This window comes from Etheostoma cragini, chromosome 3 (assembly GCF_013103735.1).
Source record: "Etheostoma cragini isolate CJK2018 chromosome 3, CSU_Ecrag_1.0, whole genome shotgun sequence".
NCBI classification, from domain to species: Eukaryota; Metazoa; Chordata; class Actinopteri; order Perciformes; family Percidae; genus Etheostoma; species Etheostoma cragini.
The window spans coordinates 17103221-17123911 of record NC_048409.1 but is presented as its reverse complement, the minus strand read 5'-3'; the positions used below and the strand labels follow the sequence as shown (position 1 = coordinate 17123911).

Genomic DNA, 20691 nt, shown 5'->3' with positions numbered 1-20691 from the left:
TTTAACGTAATTTGAGTAATGAAATTTGTATATTGTTGTATATTGTTGTTTCTATATAGCCTATGTCAAGTTCTAATATCTAAAATTCAAATGTTTTTCTCTTAATTGTAACGGAGGTAAAGTGTAGCTAAAGTAGGCTGTGACGTAGGCCTACATATATTCAAGTAAAGTGTAGGCTACTTTTGTAGGGCTACAGTAGGCTACTTATTAGAGTGTAGATTCCACCACTAAGAAAGAGTAGGCCTAAGCCTGTACTTTACACTTGATAATTCTAATAATTCTAATTTGGAATGTAGTGCTTTTTACCTTTAACACAGTATTTTACACATTTTTGTATTGCTATTTTACTCAAGAAAAGCGTCTGAATAGGATTCAAAGCAGACATGTCAGAGGTATTGAACATCCTCCAGCATCTGTCTCATAATTTTCCTTGTGTGGTGCTGCCGGTTGAAATGTGAGCGTCACGCAGCGCCCACCCCCCTCCTCCCCTCCGTCTCTCCCCGACTGAAGTCCCACTGAGCGGCTCTCAAACTTCACTGTCGAGTCTGAAAGCGGAGGACGAGGAGCAGAGAGCCGACAGACTGAGTCGCAGTAACCAGGCTTTTTGGACCCGCAACAAACGTGCAAACGGCTTCTTTGATATCTGCTTTTATCAAAGGTTACTAACGGTTGGTTTGAGGATTTACACTCAGCTTTCGGCATTGATTTTGATGATTTCCCTCCGTTGTTTTTCGAAGTTTTCGACTGTCACGTCTTAGCTACGGACCTTTATCTCGACTGTCCGTTGGATTAATCCTTTCAATTCAACACTATATACCCGAACTCTTAGCTACTTTCTGCGTAAGTCTGTTTTGGGGGGTGTTTTCTCTAACGGAGAGATAACGGTAAAGGAAACATTTGGACCTGCCTTCGCCATGGGGAAATAGCGGGTTTCTCTCTAACTGACCCCGTGTTTTTTTCCTTCATTAAATGATCATTTTTTAAAAGACAGAGCTTCGTTTTCGACTATTAGGCGACAATGAACATGGATGGGTGTCCGCTGAAGGTGGTGGTTTTTTTGTGGTGTCTGCTGGTGATTTCTGGCTCCGGCTTTGAGATAGGCTCCTACGACCTGGAGCGAGACAGACCGGCCAAGTGCGAGCCCATCGTGATCCCCATGTGCGAGGGGATCGGCTACAACCTGACCCGGATGCCCAACTTTATGGACCACAATGACCAGAAGGAGGCTGCCATCAAGCTGCAAGAGTTTGCCCCTCTGGTGGCTTATGGCTGTGATGTACACCTCCGCTTCTTCCTCTGCTCCCTCTACGCCCCCATGTGCACGGACAAAGTGTCGACCTCCATCCCCGCCTGCAGACCCATGTGTGAGCAGGCCAGGGAGAGGTGTGCCCCCATCATGAAGAAGTTCAGCTACACCTGGCCGGACTCGCTCGACTGCTCCAAGCTGCCCACCAGAAACGACCCCAACGCCCTGTGCATGGAGGCCCCCGAGAATGAAACCAGGACAGAGGTTAAGAAAGGTGAAGGCATGCTTCCGGTGCCCCCTCGCCCCAGGCAGCCAGGCACCAGCAGTGGTCGCCCTCCAGGCAGCATGGGGTCCTGTGAGAACCCAGACAAGTTCCAGTTTGTGGAGAAGAGCCAGTCGTGTGCCCCACGCTGCTCCCCCCCTGTAGATGTCTTCTGGTCCAGGCAGGACAAGGACTTTGCCTTCATTTGGATGACAGTGTGGTCCATCCTCTGCTTCGTCTCTACTGCTTTCACCGTCCTCACCTTCCTTTTGGAGCCTCACCGCTTCCAGTACCCAGAGCGCCCCATCATCTTCCTCTCCATGTGTTATAACGTCTACTCTGTGGCCTTCATCATCCGCTCAGTAGCCGGGGCCGAGAACATCGCCTGTGACCGGGAGCACGGAGAACTGTACATCATCCAGGAAGGGCTGGAGTCAACAGGCTGCACTATCGTCTTCCTCATCCTCTACTACTTTGGCATGGCCTCTTCTATCTGGTGGGTCATCCTCACCCTCACCTGGTTCCTGGCTGCAGGGAAGAAGTGGGGCCATGAGGCTATCGAAGCCCACAGCAACTACTTCCACATGGCTGCGTGGGGAATCCCAGCTCTGAAGACCATCATCATCCTCACAATGAGGAAGGTGGCTGGAGATGAGCTGACAGGGCTGTGCTACGTGGGAAGCATGGACTCCGGGGCGCTCACGGGCTTCGTCCTCATCCCTCTGTCCTGCTACCTGATCATCGGCACATCCTTCATCCTCACAGGCTTCGTGGCTCTCTTCCACATCCGGAAAGTGATGAAGACGGAGGGCACCAACACAGAGAAGCTGGAGAAGCTCATGGTGAAAATCGGCATCTACTCCATCCTGTACACGGTGCCGGCCACCTGCGTCATAGTCTGCTACTTCTACGAGAGGCTAAACATGGACTACTGGAAGCTGAGGGGGCTGCAGATGAAGTGTGGGTCGTTCAACGGTGTCAGCAGCGACTGCTCGCTGCAGACGTCTGTGCCCACGGTGGCTGTGTTCATGCTGAAAATCTTCATGTCTCTGGTGGTCGGCATCACAAGCGGCGTGTGGGTGTGGAGCTCTAAGACTCTGCAGACCTGGCAGGGCCTGTGCAGCCGGAAGCTGACAGACAGGACTAGAAGTAGAAAACCCTGCAGTGGCGTCAGCTGCGGCAGCACACACTGCCACTACAAATCTCCTGCTGTGGTTCTGCACATGGCCAAGACTGACCTGCACTCAGACAACCCCACACATGTCTGAGAGGGAGCACGACACACACACACACACACACACACACACACACAAACAGTCAAATGCAACTACATACAGTCACAAGAACACCTATGCCCTGAAAAGGAGCTGCTAAAGACTTTTTCAGAAGATGAGAGGTTGAATTGAACTGTCAGTTGCTGCTTTGCTGCTGCCGAGGGATTCACAGGTACAGGCGTCACTATGAGCGACTATCTATAAACAGTATTCAATGCATAAAGGGAAATGTTCAGTATTGTTACCCATATTTTTCTGATTCATAGTGTTCTGTGCTGTAGACATGCCCAGTGTTTCAAAGCCACAACAAAAAAAGACTGTTATGGGAGGTATCTTGGGAAAAAATGTGCTCCCTTAGAGTGGCATGATAAACATGTATACATCTGTATAAATGTTTTATTTATTGTAAATAGATTTAATTTAAAGTTGTATCTTATCAGATTTGTTGTTTAGATGCATTTATTAAAAGGTAAAGGGAAATGAAGTGCCTTTTATAAGAATTCTGGTTCTGGCCTTTTTGGAGGATAATAAATTTGTGAAATTCCTGATCAACTTGCTGACTGGTTTTTCTGTTTGTTACTATCTCACAGTAGCTTATAATGGATATTTAATAATTTGAACAGTCTTAAACCGTTTCGGATTTAATAGTCACAAATCATTGCTCATTTCATTCTTGTTTTCCTGATTTTCCTGCCATTCTTCTCCATGGATTTGGCCAATTTGTGCCAAACGTGTTGTCTTCCAAGTGCATGCTACACATCCCAGAGGCGTCCCCAACAATAATCCTCAAAGAGAATCACAGATGAATAGCAAAGTGTGGCAAGGATTCATGTTTGCACCACTGTCTTAAAAATGCAGCAGCAGAGGAATATATTTAATTAATGGCTGTTTTAATCCTTCCACCAAATCATTGTTGTTGCTCCATCTAATCCTTGTGCATGCACTTTGATCTGAGAGGACCAATCTGACGCGGATTTCAGCCTTATTGCATGATTTCACTGACAGTTTCACAGGCAATCAATACTGTGGTTCCTCATAGAGCAGAGGGATTATTCACTTAATATTTAAGTTGTGGTTTGTGGCTATTGGAAGCTGTATTTTTGGTATAAAGGTAATTCCACTGTATAAAAGATCCAAATTCCCATCTTTAACTGTTTGAATTTGATGTACTGCAAGGCCTTTTGTTTGGCTAAAGAAACAATACAACTACTATGCCAGGTAGAAATAATCACAGACTTTTTAAGAGAAAAAGTGTGCATAATATTATTTTCATTAAATAAATACCCTAAATTGGGTATTGCAACTAACATTTCAGTAATAAAGTCCATTTTAATATGCACAAGAGCCACCGTATTCTCACATGGTCCATAAAAAAAGTGAAATAAATAGTTTTTACATTACGGGACTTTAACAATTTAGGTGCCAACACAAATTACAGCCACACAGCAAAACACAGTGTTTTGACAGCAGTGGGATCGATTATTATGTCTGTGTAACTGTGTGCTGTGTCACCAGTGCCAGCATATTGGAGTGATAGCATGGAAAAAATGTGATGACCAGGAGCTTGTTTTCATTACATTACTGGTACCTCAGCAGTGTAAGGCAGGCGTGTGCTCGATGACATCTCCAGAGGTTCCATTTTTATTTTTTCCAACGTTTGCATTCCAGCAGGACAAGATGAATGTACTACAGCACATTAGTATTCATTCACTAAAGAGTTCAGTTTAAATCAAAGCTGCATTATGTCTGTAGTAAATTAACCACATTTCCACTCGGTGCAGTGTTGTGTGGATCCGTGCAACGCCCGAGTTAACTTAAATTACTTACTCCTTCCTTCTGCAGAACAAGATGTGTGTTAACTACCAACATCCTCCCCTTTTTGTTTTCATTACTCAGCCATTGTAGACGTTGTCCATGGCTTGGCAGGCGAGCGTTGCGAGTTCTGGACTCTGACACCGTGTGGATCACATTTAACTATTTAAAAAGGGTTGTTTTGCTTGGAGCACGCTCGCAGCCAGAGACACGGCTGGTGGTGTTTCAGCCACACGTTCCAGTTCATGGGCGCCTGAACGGGGGCGCGTGCTTCCTCCCCAGTTTACACTCCAGTGACATGACCCAGGGAGTCCAAACACTTGCTGTGTGAGACACAAACCAGCTTGTCCCACCTGTGCTGAGCTGCACTGATTAGATAGGAAGGAGGTAGCTGCAGAGGGTTAAGGACACGGGGGTAGGACAGAGGGCGAGTTTGTCTTCTGCTGCAACGTTTTGTTTAAATTTCTTTTTCACTTCTCAGCATTTCTTTTTGCATTCTCTTGCCCTTTCTGCACTTTTCACTCTAGTTTTGCTAAATATGACTAAGACAGTTTTTTGTTTTTTTTTAAATCACAAAGGTCAACAGAAATGACTTGTTATAGCAGCAACAGGATGTCTTAGCTCTGTTTCTTTTTCCACAAATATGAATTCTATCGCTACATTTTCAGGTCACTGACAGCTATTTTTAGCGCCTCTCTTTTGCAGAGGAAAGGAATCACAGTGGAGCACAGTGTTATAGATAGAGGCAAGAAAGAAATGTTCATTCCCCAAAAAAAGTTTGTTTGAAATGTGGTTCCTTTGGCGTCAGAGATGTGGCTGCCGGGAACACCTTGCCTTCACACACATACACACACACACACACACACCTGAGGTCTGCGCTAGAACAGCAGCCAATCAACACCAAGCTTCTTGTGAAGAAGACCTTACGTAAACTTCCAGTAATGTCCGATTTCAAGAGCAAGTAAGCTTGAAAGATTTAGTTTGGCTGACTCTCCACGCTGTTTTTCTTCTCTTTCGGCCCAGGAGGTTAAATAGTGTCAGTCGCACTGAGCAGCAAGTTTGTCTGGGCCAAAAGTGAGACTACTCCCAGAAAAGGCAACACTTTTCCTTACAGGTTTCTCAGGAATATTTCATTGTGTTGACTGTGAATCTAACAGTGTATTTATTTGTTCTAAAGCAACACAGCGCAGGTCTATTTCCCCAGGATTTGTCCATTTGTTTTTTATCAAGAGGCGTAAAAACACCTCTCCCTTCAGCTTTAGCTGCTGACACCATGTTTTTGTCTGCTGAGGAGAAATCCCTCCATCTGGTCATGGGTCTGATTAAAGGCGATCATTATGGCATCAATGCACCTCCCTCATAGACCTAAACCCTGCCCACCCCTGAGGGGAAAAAAAGAGAAAATAAAGCATCCTTCATTACCCTGCCCTCCCTGCTTCTGCAGCCCCACAACCCCCTTGAGCACTATCCCTTTCCTGTGCTGTTTTGATGTGTAAATGAGCGTATTGAAACCCTGCAAGCCCCCAAAGAGATGCTTTCCATGAAAATGCGGCAGTCAGAGAGCACAAGAGTTCACACAGCTCAATACTCCTTGCCACCGGACTCCAAACAGACACTCAGTATGCCGTTGCTGCTGCTTTCTCGCCCGTTAGAGCGAGGCACAAACAGAAAATCACACACACAATTGCAGAGACGCATGCTGACTCATATCATCACGCAGACATAAACATTTACACTGTGACCTCCAGGGTGGGAAATTAACTTTTTTACCCAACAGCCACAGGGGTTGGTGGGTGCCCAATTATACCAGCCACTTTTTCCAAAACTCAAATTTATGAAAGAAAGTGCACTAGCATATTTTGAATTGCTTCAGTACATCCTTTTGGATTGCTTCAGTACATTATTTTGTATTATTTATACATATTTTGTTAATATAAGCAAATAAAAAGAGATGTGGAAAAAAATGAAAGGCTTTATTGCCACACTCTGCTCCTGGGGTCCCATCTTTGCCAGCTGTATGGCAGGGCACTTGATATGAGACTTGGATGACTGAAGGTTTTTTATTGCCTCTAATTTAAGTTAGTTGTTCCTCTAACAAATAAATTGTTTTCATTTTCTGAAGACGAGTAGGTTCGACAGTAAGTACAGTGCATGGAATGGTTGTCTTCGCAAAGGGTGCTATTTTATGTGTGAGTTAATACTGCCAATCTGTTCATGTGCGCTGCTAAAGTTATGTTTCTGTTCACTGAATTTGTTATTCAGTGCAAACATAAACAAGAAATTTGTTTAATTTCAGTAATAATGGTATATTAGGTTGTTACTGTCACTCCGTTAAAGGCTAACATTCACAGATCACGGAGCTCTGATTGAGTCTAGACAGCACCGTGGTTAACTGAAAGTAGGTCAAGTGGTAATGTACTGCCCTACCAGCTGTAGCATGTTATACTGTCTATTTACAGAGGGCATTTAAATGTATGTCTGATCAACTGCCAATTTAGGGGCCATCGCCCAACCCTCGTAGGCTAACCATTCCCTCGTTTTCCCTTTGCCGCAATGCACCACTTGTTCGAAAAGTACCTTTTCTTTTTCTTTACTTCGCCCTCAACATTTGCTACTGCTGACTCCACGGCAGGCCTCCTAACACTGGGGATATGTTGCCACATTTTTTAAACCAAAATCACGGACTAGCGCAGAAAACTACTCCACCCGCCACCGTGGCTGGTATACAAGGCAAAGTCACCTGGCACCTGCTAATTTCCCACCCTGGTGACCCCTGAGAAGAATGAGGTAAAAACACACTAACGAGTTTGAGAATTTGTTTTTTGCGGTGACATTCTTGTCAAAATGAGGATACCGTGTCAAGTTGCTGAATGGATATAGCAGCTGAGATTTTTTAGCATCTATCACGTCAATGATATGAAAGCACACAGGCTGAGAGATTAAAAGACTGCTAGAGTACAGATAATTGTCTGTGTTGTTCAATGTCTTGGAATTTCAGAAGCACTGCAGGAGAAGAAATACTTAAAAGGATTGTATTCTACTCAAATTGAACAGCAGCAGCTCTATCAGGAGTTTATAAAACTGATCAAAAGTCCCTTTCATATTCACTCTCTATTTGTCATAGATCCTTCTTTCAGGATTTGGTTTTCTTCTTGGATTAAAATCATTCCAACAGTTTTTTCTAAAAACAAGTGTCACTATCTTGAAACGTGTATGGCAAATAAGACATTTTCTCTACTCCACTGGCAGTTTTTTTTTCATTTCCTTTTAAAGACTGGCATATAAATAAGACTCAAAAATAAACATTCTGATCTGTAAAGATGGATTTTGTCCAAATTGTAACCACTTTGTCTGATCTCAAGGACGTAACTTTTAAGTCTAAATTTCAAGACTTCATCCTTCAATCTTGATAAAAGAGAGTGAAGACATGCATACCACTGCAAGGAATGTAATTTTACATTTTTTCAGAACTAACTTTTATTTAAGCATTCACCAAAAAGGACCCACAACAGGATTTAAAACTGAATCAATTCAAATAGGAAAAACATTTCTTATAGCCAAAATCCCAAATTAACATCAAATTGCAGTACTTGTTCTTAAACAACTGCAACTTATCAGCAAGGAAACTAAAATGATACATTTTAGGGATGAAGCTGGTGTCATTAAGAAGGCAAGGTACATGAAACGTTCCTGAAAGGACTGCTTCAACACAAAAAAAATTCTAAAATATAGAGAGTTACCATGCAAAAAAATATACATTTTATTTAGATTTTGTTATTAAATGACAGCAGAGTCACTGCTCATCCTGCACAACCCTCCTTTCAAACTACAGTACGTCTGAACACGTTGTGCTATCATCGTTGTTAGTCATTGAGAAGATGCAATCTTTGTTGCCATCTCGATTTAGTTGCTACAGTGATTGAATGCACTTATTATTCAGTTCAATTTTATTTGAAATGTCAAATTATAACAGAAGTAATCTTGGGACACTTTACAGGTAATGTAGGTTTTGACCACACTCTATACAGAGACCCAGCAATTATGAATTACTCTCGACAAACGCATCCAATGTAACATGCTGTCAAAGTTGCAGACAGGTCAGAAAGGATGCAAAAGAAAGCTATAACACAAAGTGGTAAAAACAAAAAAAAGAAGAGTAGAGGCCGACCAGATTATATTAAGAACACAGTGCAGGAGAAAGTTTCAAGAAAAAGTTTCCAGCTTTTTGCTGTATCTTTTTTTCAGTGTATTTTCATGTCCTTTGATCAATAAGCAGAAGACAGAGAAAAAGCTTTTTTTCATCCCGCTGTACTCATTCCTGTGCTCTGCTGCCTGTGGCTGAAGGAGAGATGAATCAGTTGACAGAGGGAGGTTCCGCCGCTCGCTCTCGCTCTCTGAAGCCAACAGCATTGCTGTGATCACTGTTAATCTCCTTTGCCACTCTGCCGCCATCTCCTCAAATACATTCATCTCATTTCCAATAGTGTGCACGGCCTCTTCTTCCTTTCTAATTAGGCCCCGTCAAGATTTCAGAAGTCACCCTTTGGTGCTCTGCTGCGGTTGAGATTGCTCTTTGAGCTAAGGGTCAGTGATGGCAAGTATTTGTTTGAGGGTTAAATCACAGCAGGCCTTTCATCATGTTGTTATGTTGCACGATCAGAGGCTTGGGATTATGTAGGTCAGACGTTTGAGAGTGAGAGCGCCCCTTTTGTAGCTGCCATTTTTATTCAGTTGCTAGGCAGCACCCGCTCTAATCTCTTGTACCAAAGAGTCTCTCCCCGGAGAAAAAAAGAGAGAAAGCATGAGTTACAAAGGATGGGGAAAAAAATTTGAAAACAGCATCAACAAAGAAGACAAACCCAAGCAAGACTGCTTTTAGAAACACTCTAAAGGGAGGGAGTGGAAAAGGACAGGATGTAGGAGTCTAAAATCGGCCTTGAAACCTGTTCTGGCCCTCCTGAACATCTTTAAATCCCTGTGGCTTTGTTTGTGCACTTGCCTGAATAACTAAATGATGATTAACCAATCACACAACTCTAACTGTAGAGTAGATTTAACATTCAAATCTGCGCCATTAGGGTACGTAACATCTTTCAACTCTTGAGTCAAATTTTATACAGTGTTTACAAAAAACTGTGGAAATGGTCGAGTGGGTCAGTGAAAGCAGGAAAGCTGATGTGAGTCAAGGTTTTTGCCATAAATTGTGTGTCAACAGGTACCAAAATGGATCAGAACCGCTTAGATCTGAGGTCTTGGTCGTCTGGCAAGTGTGTCTACTGTCACACTGCCACTGCACCCCCATCTTAAATGTGCTCATGTCACGCTCCGCCATCAAAGGCTCACCCCTCGGCTCTGTGTTCTGAAAGAGAAGACCCCCCCCCACACACACACACACACACACACACACACATCCTCCCTCCCACCTCAGACTCGGTAAGGATCTGCTATTCTCTGTTGCATTTCACAGAGTTTTGAAGTTTGTTTAAGTCTGTCTTTTGTCCCCAAATTCTTTTGGCTTGCTTGTGTTTAACATTGACTGTCTTGATTCATGAAGTTTCCAACTGAGGTGGGCTTTGCAAACTGTAGCACTGCTGCTTCTGATGCTCCCATGTGCTACAGCCAACAGCCGGTTAGCTAGCATTAAACAGGGGGAAACAACTGCTAGCTTGGCTTTTTTGAAAGTTGCAAAAACCTGAGTTTACACTCCAGATGTGGTTTCACAGGAGGTAGTGTGTACTCTCTTTTTGTACTAATTAATCAATTAAGATATAGCGTGTTAATGAGTGAGCTTTCGAGGTGCTAGTAGGTGGATTTTGTTAGCTTTTTCCAATCTTTGTGCTAAGCTAAGCCTGGCTCTGTCTAAACCAATAAAATGTAAAAACAACTTGCAGGATGGGTTTTAATATCCAAGACCTTAGAGATTTTTTTCAAAGCAGGGCTGGCACATAAATATGTCATTCTTCTCTGTGAAGACGTTAAAATCTTATTCTAACGATAGATGTGAATAAACAAAGAATAATCTCCTGTCACACCAGAACAGATCCTGTAACCAGCTGCTGGCTGTATCCTTACATGTAGCCTTACTGTCAGACATGAAAGTGTTATCATTCTACTCTATAGCCAAGGCAGGAAAGCCAGTAAAGCGATTTCCTGAAATGTAGAAATAGTCCTTTTAAAGTGAGTGGGACCCATGAGGTAGTCTCAAACAGAAAAGGATTTTACTCGACCAGACTGTCTAAAGGTATAAAAGTCCTTTGTGAACCAGCTCAAAGGTTTGAATGAAGGGATGTAATTGGCTAATTAAGAGGAAGTTGTATGTGTTTGATGCCATTGTGTGTGTGTGTGTGTGTGTGTGTGTGTGAGAGTGTGTGAGAGTGTGTGTGTGTCCTTATTGTATAAATAGTGTTCTTTGGTCCTGCTTTCTGCTCTTGGTTTCTCCAAATTAGCATGTTGATTGACTCACATTTGTATTTTTTGCACAGTAAGTGTCTGCTAAGGTTGTTCAGGGTTGTTAGTTGTTTGTATTTTGTAAAGAACATGAGACAGAAAATCCAATTGGACATTGGGGAGGTTCAAATACATTTGGCCCCAAAATTTCCTATCATCAATTAAGCCCTTTTTCCGGCCAGGACTGTTGACTCAGGCTGATCACTGTACATTAGCCAGTCTGTGTAGTAAAGGGAACCAGCTGGGGCCACACTCACTCTAACACTAGACCTTTTGTCCAGGTCTCAGCTCCCCTACAAGTAAAATAAAAACCTTGTTGCATGAGAGATACTCTTTGTGTGGAAGCAGACATTGTTCCTATTGTGGCATGTCAAAGCTCACATGCCAGGTCCAACACAGTGCTAAATAAACTGTGGTTTGTGTACATACTGTAACTGTAGGCTGTGGAAAAGGAGCAAGGCAGCGGTCTGTGATGATCTTGGCGGCCTGTGAGGATTTGGCATGTAGAGCAAGAGCCGGAGCAGCAGTACCACATGCAGCCCTTTCCCTCAGGATAATAACTGCTTGTTGAGCAGAGAGGGAGAAAACCTGCAAGGATCAGACTTCCTGTTCACACCCCATCATGCATGAGCTGGCAGGATTCTTGTGTTGTTATGGTCGTGAGACATTTCCTGTGTGTGTTTTGGGGTTGCATCTGGGCTTGTTTACAGCCCAGACTAGAGCCTCATTAAGTGGAACATGGTACTAGGCGGATGTGGAGGGGGCTCAAGTGCCTATTAGTGGGGCCGGCCTCTAGCCCCAAACCAGAACCCAACTGGGCCAGGTGCTTCATGCTTCAGCCTGGTTTCCACAACACAGACAAACAGGGCTATAAAATCCTTTAGTCAGAGAAGTGTACATCGTTAATTTTTGCCAACCCCCCCGCCCTCACCCCCATTTGTCAGATTGGACATTGAATTTTAAGGATAGTGCTATTCTGTATTTTGGTTTTTATCAGCAAATCCCATGAAAACACCAAAACCATTATATGTTCTCTTAAAACTTTCCAACTTCTCCATATTGCCTGTTGCCCTCAGTCTTAAACCTGTTGGTTACACAGACTTAAATTATTAAAAACTGTTCACAAATTTAAAGTTGTATTCAACTAATACCCTAAATCAACAGGGCACTCAGAGTTTAGTAAACTTTAATGTGTAAATGCATAATGGGTAAGTACATTTATACGCAATCGGGAAAATAGTGAATATTTACAGCAGAAAAACAGTGTGTACGTAGGATTAACTCAAAACTAAATAGAAAATAATGACAGCATTGCACATTGATTGAACAAAAATTTAGCTCTTATGTAGCAGGATATACAGACCTTACTTGGTAGTAGAATCAGTTCATTGCTTGTTTTGGTCTTGTGATGGTACGAAATACATAGATTATTACCAGATTATTGCAGAGTGTGAGCATGGCCACAAAATGTAGACCAAGCCAGAAATATGACTGAAAACAGTTTGAGCACACAGAGGTGTCCTTGATTTAGTTTCTCTCTCTATGGTTGTGCATGTGCAAGTAGCCCTTCCATGTTTTAATTTGTGTGTGTTTATAACTATGAGACCTTCACATCCCTGCAGGCCTTTCTCAGCAGCAGCTACAGGAATTCCTCCACAGCTCCAGTGTGAAGTGTCCTGCAAAAACTAAAGCTTTGCAGCAGAGGACAAAGCAGAGAGGGATCAGTAGCATCCCCCGCCTTTCTGCTCTCCACACACCCGCACAGTGTAACACTTGACATAATCAAACACTGACCCAGTGTGACACACAACACAACCAAACACTCTTCTGGGGCTATGCTACTAAAACAAACCCTACGCTGGAACCCCAGGGGCTGAGGCGAGTGGCGGAGGAGCTGAGGAGGCGGATGTGAGAGAGGCCAAGAACTCATGGTGTTTATGCTGAACAGCCAGAGAGTGGGAAACGCACGGAACACGATCTCCATGTTTTCCCTACCCCAGCTAATCTGACAAAACGACAGAGGGAGCAGATTCCCTTTCAGAGAAAGCTGCCACTTAGATATTTATCCTTGCTAAGGCAAACATCTGGCCTCGGCGGGCTCTTTTCACAGGGCGATATGAGTGGGTGTGATACTCCGCTACATTTATTTGAGTGTGAAGTTTTAATTAAAAGTGAAAGCCATGCCCGCCGGCCAACCCCCCCAAGCTTTGTCTATCCCCTGAGCTTCATCTGAGTGTGGAATGGAGAGAGAAAACTTTAGAAAACTAAAGAAGAAGAAACATAGAGAGGGCAGAACAAGCAGAAAACAGACAAACAAATGCAGATATGTAGGAGAAGATATGCAGACAGGACTTATTTATCCATTCGGGGTGTGAAATGTCCCTTTTGTCCCCGTTTGTTTTCAGTTGCAGTCACATGGAACAGCCTGAATTACAGACAAAGTGCCCATTGCCCCCACACACAGAGGAGTGCATATTGCTTACAGAAAATTCTGCTTACTCTCCAGTGTCTGGTTTTCCAGAAGCACCCTTGCATGCAAAATCCCCTCTGTCAACTGGAGCACATTGACCCTTACAACCCAGACGCGGAAGAACAAGAGAGCAATTCCTAACATCCATCCATCCTGTTTTAGATTTTTCATGAGTTTAAGAATTGTCTTTGGAAAGAATTTTTTGGTTAGAAGTCAATCCCTACACTGATGTAGCTTTTGCATTGTAGTCACAGTCGGAGCAGCAGTTTACGAGTGAGACTGAGCTCATGTTGTGTTTACCAATCGCCTCCGGATACAAAATGCTGGGGCCTCATTTATGAGCTGGCACATGAATTCCCTCATCATTTTAAACAAAAAAAGCTCATTGTACATACACCTTGTTTATAGCAACACAGGTAATAAAGCTAACCCTTCCGCCTATCAGTTGTAATTGCCTTAAGGAGGCAGAAAGTGTGTGAATGAGCTTCAGCACCCCCCCGTGATAAATGTTCCAGACTACTTTTAATTAAAGCTGGTGCTTGTTTTGCTGACAGAGCAGGGAACCTTTACACATTTGTCAAGTCAAAAAATGCAAATTTAGATTTCTAAATGTTCAAACTTCATTTACATAATTTGTAGATCTTGTAATAATTAGTTGTGTTACGGTTATCCTATACATAGGGCCCCTTGCCTTTTGGCTGAGTTTTTAGTGCTCAAAGGAATGGTCATGTTAAAAAATACACTTATTTGCTTTCTTGTTGCTTAGATGAACAAATTGATACATCTCGCGTAATTGTACAGAAGATATGAAACTGCAGCCTGTTGTGCAACTGGAAACAGGAAAACACCTAGATTGGGTTTGTCCAAAGGTTCAACCTAAGTGTATAAACAACAAACTTCACATTATATGCATGAGTATATGTGTGACTTTTAAAACAAATGTAGACATTTTTGGAAAATGTGGATGTACACACTTGGTTGCAAAGTTTGTTCAAACTGATACCTCTGCCATGTCTACTGCCAGCAGTTAGCTTTGCTTAGGATAAAGACTGGAAACTAGCCTGGCTTTCTCTATGAATAAAACAAATAATACATCTTACTAACTGTCTTACTAACTAATACAGTATATTCTGTTTGTTTAAAATGTTCAAAATCAAAGAGGGAAATATTAAAACAGTAGTGTGCTAAGTTACCTATACCTTTGACTCTCGCCCTTTGAAAAAAACAAAAAACACTTGCCTGCTTATAGATAATTTAATGAGTTTAACCCCACCTAACTGTCTTTTCTAGAAAGAGTCTAGCCTATCATGTGTTACCTGGCCCTTCTCTCAGTGTGAGAAGATGTTAATTGGCAGTGAGGCGCCAGTCTCTACCACCCCTCCTCTGGCGTCAGTAAGAGCCAGGAAAGGTGGCATGAAGCCTGGCCTCGGAGCGCTCCAGACTCCGTGGGTCCAGAGGGAACCAAAAGGCATGATCCAATGTGTGGATGCCATCCCTGAAGCACACACCTGGCCTGAATGTGTACACTTCAATGAAAAACACAGGGAAGTTGTTCTTTCAAAAATAAAAGGGAGAATTATTTTCAATTGCCTTAAAGAAACGCCTGTCTCTTGTTTAGTGCCATGCAGAGTTCCCTCCTGGCTGATTGGAGTTCACCCAACGTGTGCGTGTGTGTGCGTGTGTGTGTGTGTGTCCTGGCTCCTGTCTGCCGTCCGTCTGCCTCCCCTGGATTGGACTCCTGTCGCCTTCCCAGTGAAGGGCCACTCAACCTGGGTGGATATTCTTTCCCTCACATCTGCTATGAATTTACCAGAGCCAAGCCATTCAAAGGCTCCTTTATGGAGCCGTCAGCAGCACTGTGACTGCTTCCTATTAAGACACATGCACACTTGGTACACATACACACCTTGGTTGGCACACAGACACACACACACACACACACACACACACACACAAAGTGCGCTCAGGTTTGTACTTATGCACACATTTGTACTCATGCCTACTTTTGAGTGGGTATGTCCATATGCGATGTGTTGCCTTTTTCTCTTTCTCTGCCCTTAGTCACATACTGTATACAAACACATACATATGCACATATGCACACATGTGTACACACTCACCTCCAGTTTCTTACTCAACAAAAAACAAAACTTAAGTCAGCCCCAACAGCTGCAGCTTTCTTGGTATTTTTATTTCTATTTTTTTAAGTGAATCACCCGTGCATGGTGGAGCAGTGCAGGGATTGGATTGGGCCATTACACACTTTAATCTATTTATTGCTGTCATCCCCCTCACTAGGCATATGCACACTCCAGAGAAACATGAGCTGGGACAGGAGCACGGCCATCGTGCAACTTTAGATGGATGTGATTTGGAGATATATAGATGTAAAAAAAGAAAACAATATATTACATGATCAGTCTGCAGTCATCATCCCAATTCTGCAAAAAAAAGATGCTTTTAGGAAACCTTACCTGTTCTGATGTGACAGGAAATTATTCTAATTTTATTCCCATCTTGTATTAGATCAAGATTTTAACTTCTAAACATAGAGGGATGAGGGATTTAAGGAACAAAAATGTCCTCATTAAAAACATTGAAATATAATTAAAGCAATAGTTTGACATTATGACATTCACTCTCTTGCCAAGAGTTAAATAAAAAGATTGATACCACTGGCGTGTCTGTACAGTAAACATTACAAGATACCGTTTCCGGCTGGCTAGCTTAGTGTGGTTCTGTCAAAAGCTAAGAAAATCGCCTCGCCTCTAAAGTTCACTAATTAACACAAAATATCTGGGTTTTGTTTTTTAAAACCTTACTCTCGTCAGACTGCAACTTGAGGTTTTTACAGTTGTGTTTTACAGAGCCCATCTTACTTTAGCATAAAGACGGGGAAAAAACATCTAGCTCTGTCCAAAGGTAAATCCATTGTTTAACACGTCCATAGCTTTATAATTAAACAAATTAGATCAAATTTGTCAATTAATAGATTATATCTCATTTGTTTAATTATTAACCTTTTTTTTCAAATAAAAATGACGAGCAAAGGATCAACAAGTGGATATGTGAAGGACCATATCTTGGCTTTTACGGAGCCTGGCTAGCTGTGTCCACTTGTTTCCAGTCTTAATGCTAATGGCAGCAAGGAATTGGAATCCAGGAAAACAGTCAGGATCAGAGAGGTTTGTAAAGGGAATGCTGAAAAGCTTTAGCCTGGAAATCCAGACCCGAATTCGAAAGATTAAGGGTCTGGCATTGAGTAATGAAAGTCACCTATCTCGAAGGGCTGCTCCAAACGTGCATTTGAAATCTCGCTGCACGCAATTGGATAACACTACGACCAATCACAACAACACATGGTCTGACGTATCCAGAGCCCCATATGTTTAGCTACCAGCGGAGCTAACTGGTAGATTAAATTGTTGTCATTTGTTTAGCTCGCCTCCACCTGCCTATATCAGATACTCCGATGTGATTGGTGCAGCTCGGCTACGAGGGTATAGTTAATGAGCAGCATTACTCAATGCCAGAGTAACTCACTGAGCAAATTCAAATTGTGCTCTTGCGAGAACTCTGGATTTCCAGTGTAGGAAAGCTTGATGTACAGCAAAAACACAATCGGGCAAAGGTAAGGAAGAAGTTAATTGGTTAATTGGGTTTCTATCATCCACAGCTAAGCTTTACAAAGAATCCAGATATGTATGTATGTGTATATATATATATATATATTCCTATTCAACATTTGGGATCATAGTTTAGTTTGACTTAACAGTAAGATGAAGCCTCAGTATGAATCATGAAAGGCCCACTTATTACGTCTTTCATCATCCCCGTAGCCACTCATCCAATTGTTGTTGCTGCCATAGCTGGATCGCCAAGTTCAAAGAAATCCCTGGGTGATTCTGAAGACGTTTGTCAGATTTATGCCTTAATGTAAATTCCAAATTACTATATCATTAAATGATAAAGAAGGGAGCAACGTGTACATGGAAACCTTAAACATTTAGCTGTTTGATAAAAAGCTAGTCTGAGTAAGCCGATCCAGGTGTGCACCTTAGCACTTGTGTTTCTGGTTGCAGTCATGCCAGAGAAGATATGTGACAGATGTGTAAATGCTGACGTTTGGTCTGCAGGAAGATTCAGACGGTTTCAGAAGAGTGCAGGGTCCCCTTTGGGATGAGAGCTCTGAGTTCCCAAGAGAAAAGCCATCCTCTGAACTCCTCCCTTGCTGCGCTCCCTTGCTTTTTTCCCCCACTTACTTTGGTTATATCATCAAAGTGAGTGGATGCACGTTAGTGGGGAAAATTGGGTGAGAATAATGCATTAATAATCATTTGTACTTAAAGCAGAGAGAAATTTAGGGCATGTTGCCGCTGTGGTCATATAAGTTGGTTTTGGCACACTCCATTTTTAGGTTACCTTTATGCGCTGTGAATGATTATGTTATTTTTCTATGTTCTGGCAGACTGTCAGAATTTTTCTATCTCTTTCCTCCTTGTCCTCATTTTCTCTGTGTGCTTTCCTGCAGCTGCCAGCTTGATAGACTGATTGAGCTCATTCTACAGCGTGCTATGATATGACACAAATCAAGTTCATGCTTACTTCTCAAAAATCCCCTCACCGCACCAACTCCAGCAGGACAGCTTGACTCGCTGTCATTTTATAGTGACGGCACGAGTGGGACAGGTGTCAAAAATGCAGCAAGTAGGCCTCAGTATAATCTCATCTGAAGCTAAAGACCTGTTCAACACATAAAAAAGATATTCATAAAGCTTTGATCTCAAGTCATCTAAAGGATACATAGATAAGATAGCTATCAAAGGTACAGACGGGTAACAAATTTAAGGAAGTTTCTTAGTGTGGTGTCGAGCCACTACAAGCCTCCACAACAGCTTGCAGTGTGTTTTGACATTTCATGCTGTACAGAAGCATCTACATTTGTTACATTTCATTTAATAATTTTACTTTAATTTGTCACCTATCCTTACTCATAGCTATACAATATACTGACATTTAACTAATGCCAAGCAGTATTTCACTGACCTCTCAGTTGGACACCACACCCAACACTGGGTGTACTGACACACAGCTCACTTCTACATCACTACAGCTAGGTGAGACGTTAAACCACCGGAGATAAAAAAAAACAACACCAAGATTTTGAATTGTTGTCTAAGGCCTAGTCCACATGTACACAGATATTTTTAAAAACATAACTTCTTCTGTGGCCCTTTGTCCACACGCAAATGATTTTAGGTTGATGAAGGTCTGCTGAAAACGGAGCTTTTGGAAAAACTCTGGCCAGGATGAAGATTTTAAGAAATGTGATTTTAGTCTTCATGCGTTTTACGTGTTTTCGTGTGTACAAAGAAAACTAAGTTTATTACGTCAGAGTGTGCACAGTTAATAACCGTTATGTCCTTTGTGAGACGTCACAAACAAGGCAACATTTCTTGCAGTGGCGGACATGACCAAAATAGTAATGGTTACAGGCTTTAAATGTACAGTTACTCTTCCGTTGCGCTACAGAGGTCAGTGTAATGTCTTTTTCTTGTTCTTTAAGGACTGGGATTATCGCTGATGGTTGGCTCAGCATGCTCTTAAAAGCATGCTTCACTTGTGTTTTTGCATTTTCATGTGGACAGAGATTTTTCTTAAAAAGTGCTCATGTGAATGAAGGAGGAAAAAAATGTTTTTAATTCCCTGTGTATGTGTGGGCTACGCCTAAGTAGACAAACCGTTTCAGGTACAAATATATTATCTATAGTTTTAAGGTCAAAGATGTTTAACCGATCAAATTAAAAAAAAAAAATTCAGGTGCAGCATATTCAGGTGAAATAATGGTTTAAGAAAAAATGAAGAACAATTATTGTTAACTGTGTCCCGATTAGGTTTGTCTAATGCAGTCACTTAGGTCAAACACAAAAGCAACACAAATACACAAAATACTAACCATAGAGTTAACATGTAAATTATATGAAGCGATAAAAAAAAAAAAAAAAAAAGGACATAAGGAATATAAATGAGCAGTAAAACAAAATCCTGTCTTAATTTAATCCTTCAACTGTCCTTTAATGTAGTCCCAGTAATGTCACTTCACAGACTGCTGTACATCTTGTCTGCTGGAATGAGAGTGAGAAACACACTTGTTCGCTCTTTGCCAGATGCCCTCTGCACCGACTTGGACCCGGGGTAAATATTTGCAGGTTGGGCTGCTCCGCTCTGCTGTCATGTTTGGATGTCTCGGTCATACACTGCTGCTGTCAGTTTGCACAGGGTTCAAAGATTAGTCTGTGCATGGCCATTGTTTGCTTGTTAGAGAGCGAGGGCACCTGCTGCTCTGATTTTGGTCTCCACCAACTCCTGAGGGACATATCGGACTCTTTAGCTGCTAAATGCTCCACTGTGTTCAAAAGCTGGTAACTGTGTAACATTAGGTACAATGGGTTGTTAGAGCTTTTCCCACTGAAAACAGCCGAAACCGAAAACAACAATGAGAGAGTTGAGAGTGAAACAAATCAGTAAAGTTGCAGCAGCCACACAATGAGCTGAAACCTATGTATAACTCTGAAAAGCCATGGAGCTGCAGATTGTGGGTGTCTGCCTTTCACATTGTCACATTGTTGTTGTAAAAAATTTGATTGTAGCCACTTTAACAGTACATTCTTTCCTCTGCTTCTTTTAGTATTAAAACATTAAACTTTTGAATTCAAGATGTCATCAGTGTGACCAGTGCTCAATCTTCTCACTCATTTGAGGTCCATTTGACCCCACTCATACACAAGTGCACATAAGCTTCCTTTTCTTACTTTGTTAAAGGTGATCTGCCACAGAAAACCCTTTTGACTTGCATTTTTTGAAGAATGTTTGGTCCATATGAGTTTGTCGTGAATGTGAAAATGAACTGCTACCTCCTCTGTCAGGTATAGCCACTGAGCTGGTCAGTTGGATATCATATTGCTTGACTTCATTACTATTCATGAGCTCGCCCAGTTGAGCTGGCTAGCTGTTATCCAATCAGAGTTAAGCAGCTTAGCTCGTTGAATATTAATGAGAACTGGCACAAATCGAGCTGAGTCTTCCCGCAGGCTTTCTTTACCACGCTAGAATGGCTTGAAACAAGGAAACCAAGGTATTTCTTTCCACAAAAAATGTTAGAGTCCGTGGTACCAACTTT

The 20691-nt window shown here is 42.3% G+C and overlaps 1 protein-coding gene across 1 annotated transcript; it reads left to right on the top strand.

The window, feature by feature from the left end:
• Nucleotides 1-497: 497 nt before the first annotated feature.
• fzd9b (frizzled class receptor 9b) lies at nt 498-3685 on the top strand. Its single transcript, XM_034867586.1, has one exon. The coding sequence runs from the start codon at nt 1019-1021 to the stop codon at nt 2774-2776; it is 1758 nt and encodes a 585-aa protein (XP_034723477.1). The 5' UTR covers nt 498-1018; the 3' UTR covers nt 2777-3685.
• The last annotated feature ends 17006 nt before the right edge of the window (nt 3686-20691 follow it).